This window comes from Sus scrofa, chromosome 3, assembly GCF_054392235.1.
Source record: "Sus scrofa isolate SSC_HxYL_T2T_F1_AM1 chromosome 3, Sscrofa_HxYL_maternal_Yorkshire_Landrace_v2.0, whole genome shotgun sequence".
NCBI classification, from domain to species: domain Eukaryota; kingdom Metazoa; phylum Chordata; class Mammalia; order Artiodactyla; family Suidae; genus Sus; species Sus scrofa.
In genome coordinates this window covers 31,685,003-31,700,183 of record NC_139385.1, presented here as the reverse complement: position 1 = coordinate 31,700,183, position 15,181 = coordinate 31,685,003, and the positions used below count along the sequence as shown (strand labels likewise).

General features: G+C 44.1%; 1 protein-coding gene across 10 annotated transcripts in view; it reads left to right on the top strand.

The window, feature by feature from the left end:
* Positions 1-15,181, top strand: part of IQCK (IQ motif containing K) — a 121,740-nt gene that overhangs the window by 64,198 nt on the left and 42,361 nt on the right. For all 10 annotated transcript variants that reach the window (XR_014840683.1, XM_085017457.1, XM_085017462.1 and 7 more), the window contains one exon: positions 7,107-7,191. Coding sequence is in view for 9 of the 10 variants with exons in the window: in XM_085017457.1 (XP_084873583.1) it covers positions 7,107-7,191 (85 nt within the window). In the remaining variant the exon portion in view is untranslated. The remainder of the gene's footprint in view (positions 1-7,106; positions 7,192-15,181) is intronic.

The following is a 15,181-nucleotide window of genomic DNA, read 5'->3' as shown; positions in this document are numbered from 1 at the left end:
GCTTGGGTTTCCCATGCACACCTCAGCCCGGGGAGGGCAGGGCACTGGGACCGCATCCCCCCGACACAGGGAGGGGGCTGTCAGAGCAAAATCTGGCCAATACCATGAAAAGGGGGGTTGGGGTATGACAGATAAAAATTAAAGGTATTCACTGCAGAGGGCTCAAAGTACATATACAAAGAATGATCCCTTTTCTCCTTAATCCTAAGAGAATAGGAGTCGTTGCTTTCCCAAGATAAAATATGGGTGGGACAATGACCAAGCAAGAGAAAGAGCATCTGCATTCAACTTCAGCTCTGCCACTGGTAAGATCTTTAAGGAAAGATCTCTGTTTCCTGTATATAATATTTGTTTATTCAAAAATATTTATTGAGGAGTTCCCACTGTGGCTCAGTGGGTTGAGAACCCAACTTAGTCTCCGTGAGGCTAGGGGTTCCATCCCCGGCCTTGCTCAGTGGGTTAAGAATCCAGGGTTGCCATGACCTGTGGTGTAGGTCGCAGATGCAGCTGGGTTCCCGTGTTGCTATTGCTGTGGCTGTGGTATAGGCTGGCAGCTGCAGCTCCGATTGGACCCCTAGCCTGGGAACCTCCATATGTGGCTCTAAAAAGACAAAAGACAAAAGACAAAAAAAAAAAAAAAAAAAAAAAAAAAAAAAAAAGCATGACTTGGAGATTGCAGGCCTGAGCAAGAGGCTAAATGGGAAGCCATTGACTTGACTGAAACGGAGTGTGGAAAAATTAGAGCTGGATTTTAAAATTGAATGGGTTGACTGAAGAATCCCAGTTTGTCGGGAATAAAAATATGAAACTTCCCCCCCTCTTTTCTCTGGTAACTGCATGACTGTATTACCTTGAATCCCTCTTCCATCTAGGAAGCAGTCTTTAGTAACTTTTTTGGGCAGCTTCCATAACTTCCTGGTCACTCTGTTTTTAGATAGTCTCCTTTCACTGTTTGGATTCATCCTGTTTATTTTTAAATCCTTGGTCTCATTCCGGATGCAGAACTCCTTTCCCCACTTTCCTCAGCTCCAGCCCCAACTGTCTATGAGTCAGGGCTCCCTGAACTTGGGAGGTGGGGAGATGACTTTTTTACTTTCACTAACTGAAATTGAGCCTCTCTTTTAATTAGAAATGTGGGAAACAAACCTCAGTAGTCTCCACAGTCACTGTGACTTTGTCGCTAACAGCAGTCAGATGTTTTCACATCCCATTGCGGTTGTTGCAGTGATCTTGAAATATCATTTACACTTGTCACTTCTTTCAAATTATAGTAGTTAATTGAACTGCCATTAGCTCTTCCTATTGACTGTATTATTTAGAAACCCATATATCCCCACATCACCAAGTGGTTCTTAAAAACATTTCGATAACCATATTTCAATATAATTGGTTTGCTTTGAAATCTTAGGTATTTACTGCTTTTTTCCTTCTTTCCTTTCTTCCTTCCTGCCAGCCAAGGTTTATGGAGTTCGCGGGCCAGGGATCAGATCCAAGCCGTGGTTTTGACCTAAGCCAAAGCTGTGGCAACACGGGATCCTTAACCCACCATGTGGGGATGGGGATCGGACTTGTGTCCCCGTGCTCCCAAGATGCCACCAGTCCCACTGCAACACAGTGGAAACTCTTAGGTATTTATTTTTATATTTAAAATAAAATGGAGTTCCCATTGTGGCTCAGCAGATTAAGAACCCAACATAGTGTCTCTGAGGATGGGGGTTCGATCCCTGGCCTCGCTCCGTGGGTTAAGGATCCCACAGCATTGCCATGAACTGTGGTGTAGGTCACAGACACGGCTCAGTTCTGGTGTCCCTCTGGCTGTGGTGTAGGCTGGCGGCTACAGTTCCGATTCGACCCCTAGCCTGGGAACCTCCATAAGTCACAGGTGCGGCTGTAAAAAGAAAAAAAAAAATATTCAGAGAAAGAATCCAAACAGCCCAAGTGAAAGTGATTATGGCACAAAACAAATGCCCTGAGAGAGGTTTGGGAGGGGCAAGGAGGGAGGGGGTCTTCTCTTCCTCCACGCCCGGAGCGGGAGGAAGGACCCTGGGGAGGATAGCCGTCTCCTTAAGGTTTTCCTTGAGCCACATTAGCGAAAACATGTAATCAGTTTCAAAGAGAATAATAACACAGCCATCTGGGCACATTTATCAAGCAGCATCAAGTACCACAGCCCCGGCTCCTAAGATGTTTATACCTGCAGCCCCAGGGTGAGCACAAGGTCTTGCAGCGTGTCGTTCAGGGCGCACTGTTAACTGCATCCAGAGGCGGCTTCTGATGATGGGGTTGGTGAAGCGGCTTAACTATGTGTTTATCTGGGAGGCTCATTCACCCTGGGATGCAGGGGTAATGACTGCCTGTTGGTCTCCCAGGGTGGAGGAGTGGGCGAGGGGGCGATGCACGGGCCCCGCCCCAGTAACCATGGTTTCTAAAAGTGCTTTAGGCTGTTCAAGATGAATGCAGCCCTTCCCTTCTGGTTTTCAGAGCTATCACTCACATCACTGCAGGCTGGAATTTCTGTCCCCATGCCGAATCTGCAAGTCCCCTTCCAGATAACTGCTGTTGTACTTCTTCCGAATATTTGAAGTTCATTACTCAGCACTGCGATGCCTCCAACACAGAGTGTTTAGGAAACCAGGAGAGGCTGAGGGCAGAGATGGGGTAATTTTTCACTGAATATGGTAGGCAGACATTATCAAATCCTAATCTTATGAATTGGTGAAAGGCTTCACTAATGGCAGTTGATTTAGGGCCGGTGTCATTTTGTAAATAGCTTTGCATCTGAGTTGTGCTTTCACGTTACAAGAAAACAATCTCTTACCTAATGAACAGTGGGGGGAAAATATGCATTTCAAGGTTTGGTTGTCAATATAAAGCTGCCGTTTCTCCTTTCTGCTTTATTCTTTGTAAATGCCAGTAAAGATGGCACCTTTTGTCTTAGAGCTGGATGCAGAAAATAATAGACTCACTTCAGCGTTCCCGTTGTGGCGCGGTGGAAACGAATCCGACTAGGGACCATGAGGTTGCGGGTTCGATCCCTGGCCTTGCTCAGTGGGTTAAGGATCCAGCATTGCCGTGAGCTGTGGTATAGGTCACAGATGTGGCTTGGATCCTTCTTGGCTGTGGCTGTGGCGTAGGCTGGCAGCTGTAGCTCCGATTAGACCCCTAGCCTGGGAGTTTCCATGTGCCGTGGGTGCAGCCCTAAAGAGCAAAACTACCTAAATAAATAATCAAGACTCACTTCTCAGATTCTCTTACGTATTTTCTAAGCATGGTATAGCTTCTTTAGATCCTGATCTTTTGCTAAGCATCCAAAAATGGGAAAGGAATTTCGTGTGTGTGTATGTGTGCGCGCACGCATGTATAAATGCACGTGTACACAATCAGAGGAATAAATTCTTGTCCTTCTCCGAATCAATTGCTGCGATTCAAATGTACTTACTTCATATTAGAGAAAAAGGAGGGCATGACGGATGTGTCCTCCCCATCAGACAGTTCTTAGAAACGCTCGGCAGTGCTGTTTTGCCCTTTGGAACACATAGACCTGTTCGTTTTAGGGACGTCCTGTTTCTGGTGATGGATGCTTTCATTTTCCTTCCCCCACCCCAGTTCTGAAGATGAGCAGTCATGTCTCCTCCATCTCAATTTTTATTTGACCTGAAGCCAGTTGCACAGATTGCAAAAGAGAGGAAAGGGCCTGGCCTGGCTTCTGTCCCTTGGAGCTGCTCTGCTGAAAGGATGGCTCATTCCTAGGGCCCTGATTGACGCTGGCTTTCTCATCCTTACTCTTGGTTGAGGAACTGGACAGCACCCCGTTACTTAGCCATGACAGCAGGGATGTCACTAGAGGTGGCCTCATATCACTGCTTCCAGGCCTATGAGAAATTTCCTTTCGCGTTTTGGAGATGCCACTGTGATGCAAAGCACTTTGGGGTTTCATTACGGCTGGAGGCCCTTTGTTGGGCTGGCCTGGCCTATTGTGTCCCCAGATTTGCCATTCTCCTTTCCTACTGCTATTCCAAAACAGAAATACCGATCCTTTGAGGATTCATGACCTCAGTATAGAAAAACATACTTCCAACCGAAAAATTGTAGCTGACCAGAAAGGCTCCATCCAATCTCCCCTCAGGTTCAAGTGACACACTCCACTTTGTTCTGCTGTCCTGACATCAGATTTCCCTGTGGAGCTTCAGGCAAATGAATACCGGCCAAGTTATTACTGTAAGGAGGAATCCAGACGGCATTTTCTATGATTGCGGCTTCCCCCGGCTCTTTTTTTTCCTTCTAGGCAAAGGGCCGTATTTTCCTCTTTGTAACACTCAAAGATGCTAGATCCTAAAAAAATTCCACATGCCTGCCCTTCTCGTCTCCATGGGCCGATCCCCGTGTCTCCTGGGCAATTTGCATCCTCAGCAGGAAAGGGTCAGTGACCTTGACCAAGTCGCTTTACCCCTCTCTGCCTGAGTTTCTCTGCTCCAAAGAAGGACGGCAACAGCTCACTATTATGTTGTGAGGATTTGATGAAATAATGCTTGGAAAGTACTTAGCACACTGTGCCAGGCAGAGGCTCACCCCACAAAGATTTATTGAGGGTCTGCTATGTGCCAGATGTTGTCCCAAGTGCTGGAAATACCAAGAGGAGCAAATCACAGGCCCGGTTTCTCCCCCGCGGAGCTTTGGATGTTAATTAGATAATCACACAGATTTATATCTCCAAATTGGGCCAAGGACTCGCAGGGGAAATTACACAGGGCTCTAGTGGGCCCCAATCTAATCAAAGGACGCCGTTCCATGACATTTGAGTGGAGATGAGAAGAAAGAAGAGAGAGGAGTTCCTGTTCTGGCTCAGAAGGTTAAGAACCCAACACAGTGTGTGAGGATGCAGGTTCAATCGCTGGCCTCACTCAGTGCCGCAAGCTGTGGCATGGGCCAGCAGCTGTAGCTCCGATGCACCCCTAGCCTGGGAACTTCCATATGCTGCAGGTAGGGCTGTAAAAAGAAGAAGAAAAAAAAAAAATGATTGAACTGGGAGAAAGAGGTGTCAACCCCAAGTTGCCCGTGAGCAAGTTAGGAAAAGGCACCCCTACCCCAGGGCAGATGTGCCAGAGCTGGTGCTGGGCCCTGTGGCCCATCTGCTGGGAGCCCTTGGGCAGAGAACAAAGTGCACAACTCCGCAGTGCCCTGGCCGGGAGTAAGAGGGTATTGGAGGCAGAGGAAAGTCCCTCTGCAAAGGCCCTGGGGTAGGAGGGTGCTTTGGAGGAGATGGGAGGGGAGTCTAGGGAGCTCTTGGTCCATATCAGCTGCTATTAATGCACAATAGCATTAGTCTCATAAATTCTCTGCCTGCTCACTAAGGCATCCTTAGAAACCCTGAGGTCTCTGTAGAAACATTGATTTTTTTTTTTTTTTTTTTGCTTTTAGGACTGCACCCACGGCATATGGAGGTTCCCAGGCTAGGGGTCCAATTGGAGCTGTAGCCACTGGCCTACACCACAGCCACGGTTACGCCAGATCTGAGCCATGTCTGCAACCTACACCACAGCTCACGGCAATGCTGGATCCTTAACCCACTGAGCAAGGCCAGGGATCGAACCCCCAACCTCATGAGCCACAGTGGGAACTCCAAAGCTATTGATTTTCATCTAGTGAAGGAGAATTACTTCAGAGCTGTGATCTGCTGGTGTCACACAACCAGGATTTACAAAATAAGGACAATTTAATGTGGAAAGTGGGGAACCAGGGTGCCTCCAGAAAAATACAAATGGTCTATTACTGCCCAGAAAATTGAGTATCAGGCAAAAAGGAGTGAAAACAAAAACAGGACAAACAGGAGTTCCCGTTGTGGCGCAGCAGAAATAAACCCGACTAGTAGTCATGAGGTTGCCAGTTTGATCCCTGGCTTCACTCAGTGGGTTAAGGATCCAGCGCTGATGGGAGCTGTGGCATAGGTCGCAGACGTGGCTCAGATCCCACGTTGCTGTGGCTGTGGTGTAGGCTGGCAGCTGCAGCTCAAGTTGACCCCTAGCCTGGGAACCTCCATATGCCATGGGTGCGGCCCTAAAAGAAAAAAAAAAAAAAAAAAAAAAGAACAAACAAACAAAACACAAATAAAAATAAAAGCAGAACCCTAGGGTTAGTTTACTAACAATGCAGTCAGTTGGAGGGTGTAGTTGTCTCTCCCAAGAAGTTGATCTCCTTTTCTTGGTCTCTTAGAAAGGACCTGCCCGGCTGGAGACCCGGAAGCTAGCCACAGTTGCTTGCTAGAAATTGTCTTGGTTATCCCCTGGTTCTTCCTGGCTTTGATTTCTTTGGTTCTGGAATAATCCAAAAGAGCATTCATTCATTCACACAAATATACTATATCAAGGCTGGGGTATTTTGTCGTTGTTCTTGTTGCACCTTTAGAGCTAGAAAACATGCAGCTTTCCAACCTAAGCCCTTTCAAAGCAGGGCAGGCTAATAGTAACTTAAGCTTTCACTGTTTAGGAGTTCCCTGGTGACTCAATGGGTTAAGGATCAGGCATTGTTATTGCTGTGACTCTAGTTACTGCTGTGGTTTGTGTTTGATCCCTGCCTGGGAAGTTCTGCATGCTGCAAGTGCAGCCAAAAAAAAAAAAAAAAGTTATGCTGTTTAAAAACAGAAAATCCACCCTAGATTTTTTTTTTTTTTTTTTTTTTTGGTCTTTTTAGGGCAACACCTCTGACATATGGTCGTTCCCAGGCTAGGGGTTGAATTGGAGCTGTAGTGATCGGTCACAGCCACAGCCACAGCCACGCTGGCTCCAAGCTGCATATGCAACCTACACCACAGCTCACAGCAGTGCTGGATCCGGAACCCACTGAGCAGGGCCAGGGATTGAACCCGCTTCCTCATGGATACTAGTTGGGTTCATTTCCACTGAGCCATGGGAACTCCTATCCATCTTTGATTTTTAAAGTAAAGGAATGCTAACTCAAGCCTAAACTTTTCTAGGAAAAATGACATCATTGCTTTCTAAGAATGGGAGTAGAGGAGGCACTTAATCAGAGAGGCCATTATGTTGTCAAAGGCTTTGCTGAGGCTGAAGGATGGATTCTCACGGGCATCTGACCCTTTTATTGCTTTTCAGCCCCCGGTCAGCAATCCCACTCTCCCTCCTGCTGACAGAAGCAGCAGCAGCACTCATCATTCAGTCCTTCTGGAGAGCCTATCTGGTAAGTCACATGCGATGATGGCATTTGGTCTGATGGGGAATTTTTGTGTGCGGAGGACCCAGGGGACAACCTTTAGATGAATTTGAAACATAGGATCGTAGAGCTAACACGATAGGAGGCTCTGTGAAACAGGTCTTAAAGAAGAGGGATTTAGAATTTCTACCAACATTCATTTTGCAGTTGTCATTAAAGGTACCCTCTAACCTTTATGAAAATTTACTTTTTATGGAAGTAACATTAGTTTATAACCTCATTGCTTATCCGTTCTAAATGTAATAGTTTGCATCTACTAACCCAAAACTTCCAGTCCATCCCTCTCCCTCCTCCTTGGAACCACAAGTCTGTTCTCTATGTCTGTGTGTATGGTTATGTTCTATAGATAAGTTTATTTGTGCCATATTTTAGATTCCACATATAAGTTATATCATATGGTATTTGTCTTTCTCTTTCTGACTTATTTCACTTAGAATGAAAATCTCTAGTTATTTTGTTCTTTTTTATGCCTGAGTAGTATTTCATTGTATATATACACCACATCTTCTTAATCCTTTCGTCTGTTGATGGACATTTCGTTTGATTCCATGTCTTGGTTGTTGTGACTCACTGTGGTTTTATTTTGCATTTCTCTAATAATGAGTGGTGTTAAACATCTTTTCATGTGCTTGTCAGCTGTCTGTCTCCTTTGGAAAAATGTCTGTTTCATTCCTCTGACCATTTTTTAATAGAATCATTTGTTTTCTTGTTGAGTTGTGTAAGTTTTTTGTATATTTTGGATGTTAACCCTTTATCAGATATATGATTTGCAAATACCATCTCTCATTCAGTAGGTTGTCTTTTTGTTTTGCTGATGGTTTCCTTTGCTGTGCAGAAGCTTTTTAGTTTGATGTAGTCCAATTTGTGTGTTCTTTCTCTTGTCTTCCTTGCCTGAAGAGACACATCCAGAAATATATTGCTAAAACCAAAGTCAAAGAGCACATTGCCTATGTTCTTTCCTAGGAGTATTATGGTTTCAGGTCTTCAAGTCTTTAGTCCATTTTGAGTTGATTTTTGCATATGGTAGACACCAGACTACTTCCATTTTTTTTGCATATGGCTGCCCAGTTTTCTCAACAGCATTTATTTATGAGATTATCCTCTCTCCATTGTATGTTTTTTGCTCCTTGTTGTAAATTAATTGTCTATATATGTGTGGTTCTATTCCTGGGCTCTCAATTTCATTTCATTGATCTGTGTATCTATTTTTCTGCCAACACTATGTTGTTTTGATTACTGCAGCTTTGTAATATAGCTTGAAATCAAGAAGGGTGATATTTTCAGCTTTGTCCTTTTTTTTTTTTTTGAATTTTAGGGCTACATGCTCAGCATATGAAAGTTCCCAGGCTAGGGGTTGAATCAGAGCTGCAGCTGCTGGCCTATGCCACAGCCACAGCAACTCAAGGCAATGTCAGCTCCCTGACCCACTGAGCAAGGCCAGGGATTGAACCCTCATCCTCATGGATACTAGTCGGATTCGTTTCCACTGAGCCACAACAGAAACTAGGTGTCCTTTTTTTCTCTCAGGATTGCTTTGGCTATTTGGGGTCTTTTGTGAGTCCATACAAATTTTATAATTTTTAATTCTATTTCTGTGAAAAATGTCCTTGGGATTTTGGTAGGGGTCTCATTGAATCTGTAGGCTAATTTAGGTGATATGGACATTTTAACAATGTTCATGCTTACGATTCATGAGTATGAAATATTTGTTCACTTTTTGTATATTTTTCAATTTCTTTCAACAGTATCTTACAGTTTTTAGTGTATAAGTCTTTCACCTCCTTGGTTAAATTTATTCCTGGGCGTTTTATACTTTTTGTTGCGATTATAAATGGGGTTGTTTTCTTAATTTCTCTTTCCCCTAGCTCATTGTTAGCATATTGAAATGAGGATTTTTGTATGTTGATTTTGTAACCTATAACTTTACTATATTCATTTATTATTTTTAATGGTTTTTTTGGTGGGGTTTTAAGGGTTGTCTATATATAAAATCATGTTATCCACATATAATGACAGTTTTACTTCTTGCTTTCCAATTTGGATGTCTTTTATTTCTTTTTCTTGCCTAGTTGCTCTGGCTAGGACTTCCAATACAGTTGAATGAAAGTGGTGAAGTGGGCATCCTTGTCTTATTCCTGACTTTAGAGGGATAGTATTACTGAGCCAAACTCAGGTCTGCTCACCAGATGCACAGCAAAGCCAACCTACTGACACCGGGTTGTGATGAAGGAAAGTACAGTGATTATTGCAGAACACCAAGCAAGGAGAATGGGCAGCTAAGGCTCAAAAGACCCGAACTCCTCCATGGCTTTCAAGAAAAGGTTTTTAAAGACAGTGTTGGGGTGAGAGTTGTGGATAATTTTATGATTGAAAGACAGTGAGGTGATAAGGTGGTATTTCAGGAATCCCGATCATCAATTTTCCAGCTCCGACCAGTCCAGCATCTATGGGTGTAGGGTCAGCAGTTTCTACCTGTTGGGAGTCTGGTTTCTCCAAGAAAAGTCTTAAGAATGTGCATCCGACTTGGTTATCTGTTTTTCTCAAGAACAACTAAGGCCTTATGACCCCATCCTTCAGTTTTACTTACTGCTTAAGTTGTTATCGCCCTTCTTGTCTGACTGCCTTTTCTTAGTTCCCGCTTTTGTGCCGTCTTAAATGATTAACTGCTTAAGTCTGTTTTCTGAACCTTGGGAGGCCAGGGAAACTAAAACTGATTTTTTTTTTTTTCTGAAAGCAGGAGGCAGGGGAACACAGGGGAGGCCCTGCAGGGCTCTGCTTAGTTTCATTAGCTTTCAGTTTTTCACTATTGATTATAATGTTACCTGTGGGTTGTAATATAGGACCTTTATTATGTTTTTTTTTTTTTTTAGGACCTTTATTATGTTGAGATATGTTCCTTCCATATAAATTTAATTGAGATTTTTATCATAAGTGGCCATTGAATCTTGACAAATGTTTTTTTTGGCATCTTTTGAGAAATTCCAACCTTTTGAAGTTGGGTTGCCTAGCCTATATTACCTAAGAAAAAGATTATATATATATATATATATAATATAATATAATATATACACATTATATCATATATTATATATTATACACATTGTAATATATATTATATATACATTATATATATTATATATAATAATGTATATATGTGAAGTAATACATATTCACTTTAGAAAAAATGAGATAATTCAGATAAAGCAAATAAAAATTTTTGAGTCGCTGATATGTCTGTCACTTGGTATAGAAATTTCCAAACCTTAAAAACTTTAATACATAGAATAACATATAAATACCTAACATGTAGAAAAGAACCTTTGCTTTTAAAACATATCTTTTCTAACCATTCTCCTATTGGTTATTTCCAGTTTATCGTTATTGTAATACATGCTACAAAACACATCTTTGCGCATTTACCTGGTTGTTTATGTAAGAGGAGCTCTAGAAGTGGAATTTCTAGGTCAAAAGATGAGTTCCTCTCTAAAGCTCATGATCCATATTGTCATGTAGCCCTTCAGGAAGGATGTACTTTACACAAAATTCCTCCCTTGGAGTTCCCGTCATGGCTTGAGCAGTTAACAAAGCCAACTAGGATCCATGAGGATGCAGGTTCAATCCCTGGCCTCACTCAGTGGATTAAGGATCTGGCATTGTCATGACCTGTGGTGTAGGTTGCAGATGAGGCACGTTGCTGTGGCTGTGGTGTAGGCCAACAGCTATAGCTCTGATTCAACCCCTGGCCTGGGAACCTACGTATGCGGCAGGTGCAGCCCTAAAAAGCAAAAATAAATACCAAAAAAAATTCTTCCCCAGTACATATGAGAGTGGCATGTGTGTCTCTTGCTAAAAAGCATACCGTCTCTCCAGTTATTTGGCAATGAGTATCAACATTAAGAAGCTCCCAGGTAAACGCAAAGCTCCTTTTCTAGGTAGGAGCAGGGCTCCACCCAAGTCTGAGTGTCAGACAGCAGTGAAACAAATTTATTTTAAAATTTTTATTATTTATTTATTTTTTGGCCACATCCACAGCATACGAAAGTTCCTGGGCCAGGGGTCAAATCCGAGCCACAGCCTTGGCAGCACCAGATCCTTAATCCATTGCACCACCGTGGGAACTCCACACATTTAGATGTGATATCAGTGGTGGCAAACATTGCCACAGGACAGTGTCCTAATGGATTTTATATGGAAGCCAAAGAGCTCCAAATCTATGTACTCCTCAAAGCTGGTGTAGGAGAAATAGGCGGAGGTGAACACACCAGCCAACAGTTGCACATCAAGGGGTTAGATTAATTCTAATGAGCTACAATCCATCAATCAAAATATTTGTTACATTACAATTACATAGGACTGTCCTTGATTACAAGGAGTTTACTCTTGGAGTTCCTGTCGTGGCTCAGTGGTTAACGAATCTGACTAGGAACCATGAGGGTGCAGGTTCGAGCCCTGGCCTTGTTCAGTGGGTTAAGGATCCGATGTTGCCATGAGCTGTGGTGTAGGTCGCAGACAAGGCTCGGATCCCTCATTGCTGTGCCTCTGGCATAGGCCGATGGCTACAGCTCCGATTGGACCCCTAGCCTGGGAACCTCCATATGCCACAGGTGCGACCCCAGAAATGGCAAAAAGACAAAACAAACAAACAAACAAACAAAAACCAAAGTGAGCTCAAAGGCCGGAAGACTGAAGCCCTCTTTAGGATTAGGGTCAGGGTTTTATTTCCTTAGCAAGTCCTGGCAATTAGTGATCTACGGAGCAGCCTCTTTTTTCCTTCTGTTTTCTTGTGCATGTTGGCTTCCCCAGGCTGTGGGTCAGCTTTGCAGCTTTGCCGACTTCCTCTTCCTCTTCTCCAGAAGCGGCGTCTCCTGGTGCAGCTGTTCCAGGCAGTGTGGGGAGTGGGGTGGGAGGAGGTACACTTCCTCCCTTTGTGTGTGTCCTTGTTGGCCATCTCTCTGGCTTCCCTCTGGGGACAGCCGCCCCATCAGGTGAGCCAGCATCATTGAAAGCTGCAATTCTGGGGCATTCCCATTGTGGCGCAGCGGTCACAAACTTGACTTGTATCCATGAGAATGAGGTTCAATCCCTGGCCTCGCTCAGTGGGTTTAAGATGGCATTGCCGTGAGCTGTGGTGTAGGTCGAAGACAGGTCAGATCCTGTGTTGCTGTGGCTGTGGTGTAGACCTGCAGCTGTAGCTCCAATTTGACCCCTAGCCTGGGAACTTCCATGTGCCACACATGTGGCCCTAAAAAATATAAAAATAAAAAATAAAGCTGCACGTCTGTTCTCAGGCAGGGGCTGGTTGTCATTTCTGGGTGGCTTTGGATATGTATGGCCCAGGTGAAGAGGGGTGGCATCTGGCAAAGAGGCAAGGCAGACAACTCAGGGTGAGTCACATTCTCCTCGAGAGGGTGTACTGCCTGCAACTCCTTTTCGAGACAATTTTAAAAACATGCTTTGCAAGCTCAGCATCACTAATTATTAGAGAAATACAAATCAAAACTACCAGTCAGATGGGCCATCATCAAAAAGGCTGCAAACAATAAATGCTGGAGAGGGTGTGGAGAAAAGGGAACCCTCCTACACTGTTACTGGGACTGCAAATTGGTGCAACCACTATGGAGAACAGTATGGAGATTCCTTAAAAAACTAAATATAGAACTACCACGTGATCCATCAATCCCAATCCAGGGCATCTGTCCAGATGAAGTTACAATTCAAAAATATACATGCACCCCAATGTTCATTGCAGCACTATTTATAATATCCAAGACATGGAAACAACCTAAATGTCCATCAACAGAGGAGTGGATAAAGAAGATGTGGTACATATATTCAGTGGGATATTACTCAGATATAAAAAAGAATGAAACAATGCCATTTGCAGCAGCATGAATGAACCTAGAAATTATCATACGAAGTGAAGTAAGTCAGTATCATATGAGATCCCTAATATGTGGAATATAACCAAAAATGATACAAAAGAACTTACAAAGCAGAAACAAAGATTTTGAAACCAAATTCATGGCTACCAAAGGGGAAATGTGGGGCAGCAGGGATAAATTAGGGGCTTGGGACTGGCATACAGAGACTATTATATATAAAATACATCAGTAATAAGGACCTACCATATAGCAGAGGATAATCTATTCAATACCGTGTAATAACCTTTATGGGAAAAGAATCTCAAAAAGAACTGATATATGTATATGTATAACTGATTTACTTTACACCTGCAACTAACAATTTTCTAAGTCAACTGTACTCCAATAAAATTTATATTAAAAAAAGAATTTCCAGAAGTTCCCTTCGTGGGTGGCTCAGTGGTTAACGAACCCAACTAGGGTCCATGAGGATGTGGGTTTGATCTCTGGCCTCGCTTGGTGGGTTAAGGATCTGGTGTTGCTGTGAGCCGTGGTTTAGGTCGCAGACAAGGCTCAGACCCTGCATTGCTGTGGCTGTGGTGTAGGCTGGCAGCTGCAGCTCCGATTCGACCCCTGGCCTGAGAACTTCCATATGCAGAAGGTGCGGTCCTGAAAAGCAAAAAAAACCTAAAAAACACTTTGCAAATTTGGGACTAATTTGAAAGCAGTCTAGCGTAAAGGCTAAGCAAGCAGGCTCTACACTTAGATGAATTCACTCAGATATTCACTCAACTAGTATTTATCGAGTTCCTACTGTGGGGCAGATGGACGTCGGGTCTAGATGCTGGCTATACTGCAGGGAATAAGACCAAGTCCCTGCCCTCATGGAGGTTGCATTCTTCCCATGGACTGTAAACAGACCTACATAAATATGTAATATAATGTTAAGAAGTGTATCAGCTAGCTATTGTCACAATAATGCTGCTTAACAAACTACTCCCAAATTTCAGTGGCTTACAACTTACATGTGCGTATTACTCCCATGTCTGCAGACCAGTCAGGTTTCAGCAGCTGGAGGCTGGGTTTGGCTACTCTTGGCTCCAGGCTTTGGGGTTCTATTTAGTTTTTCTCTAGGGTCGGTCATTCTTCTGAGATCAGTAGGCTACCAGGGGCATGTTCTTTTTTACACCACAGCCCAGGCAGATGGAGTATTTCAAGGTGTATTTGGATCCTGGCTTCTGACTAGGAACCATGAGGATGTGGGTTTGATCCCTGGCCTGGCTCAGTGGGTTAAGGATCTGGCTTTGCTGTGAGTTGTGGTGTAGGTCACAGATGCCACTCAGACCCCACGTTGCTGTGCCTGTGGTGTGGGCCAGCGACTACAGCTCTGATTTGACACCCAGCCTGGGAATTTCCATATGCTGTGGGTGCGGCCCTAGAAAGACAAAGGGGGGGGGCACACTGAGCGCTCAGCACAGTGCCTGAGTCACTGTTAGCTTTTTTTTTTTTTTTTTTTTGGTCTTTTTGCCTTTTCTAGGGCTGCTTCCTGTGGCATGTGGAGGTTCCCAGGCTAGGGGTCGAATTGGAGGTATAGCTGCTGGCCACAGCCACAGACACAGCAACGCAGGATCTGAGCTGCATCTGTGACCACAGCTCACGGCAACACCGGATCCTTAACCCACTGAGTGAGGCCAGGGATGGAACCCACAACCTCATGGTTCCTAGTCGGATTGTTAACCACTGCACCACGACGGGAACTCCCCACTGTTGGCTTTTTATTGACTTGATCTGATCCATGCACTTTCTTCCCTAAGACTATATTCCTGATGCATCCTGATGGTTTTCCTTAATTTTTAAAATATGCCCTGTCAAAATCCTATCAAGGAAAATCCTGTTTTTCACAATGTCCTTGAGCTCATCAGAAGGACCTTTTGTCTGTGCCCAGCATGAGTCCAGCCACATCCCAGAATGAAGGCGCCTGGTTTCCATCATCAGGTCCGGGCCCAGTTCTCAGGGCAATTTTCAGGGCCACCCGGTTGGCCAGACTAGGCTACAGCATTATAAATGGTGAGTGTGGGCTGCTCCAGGGCCCATCG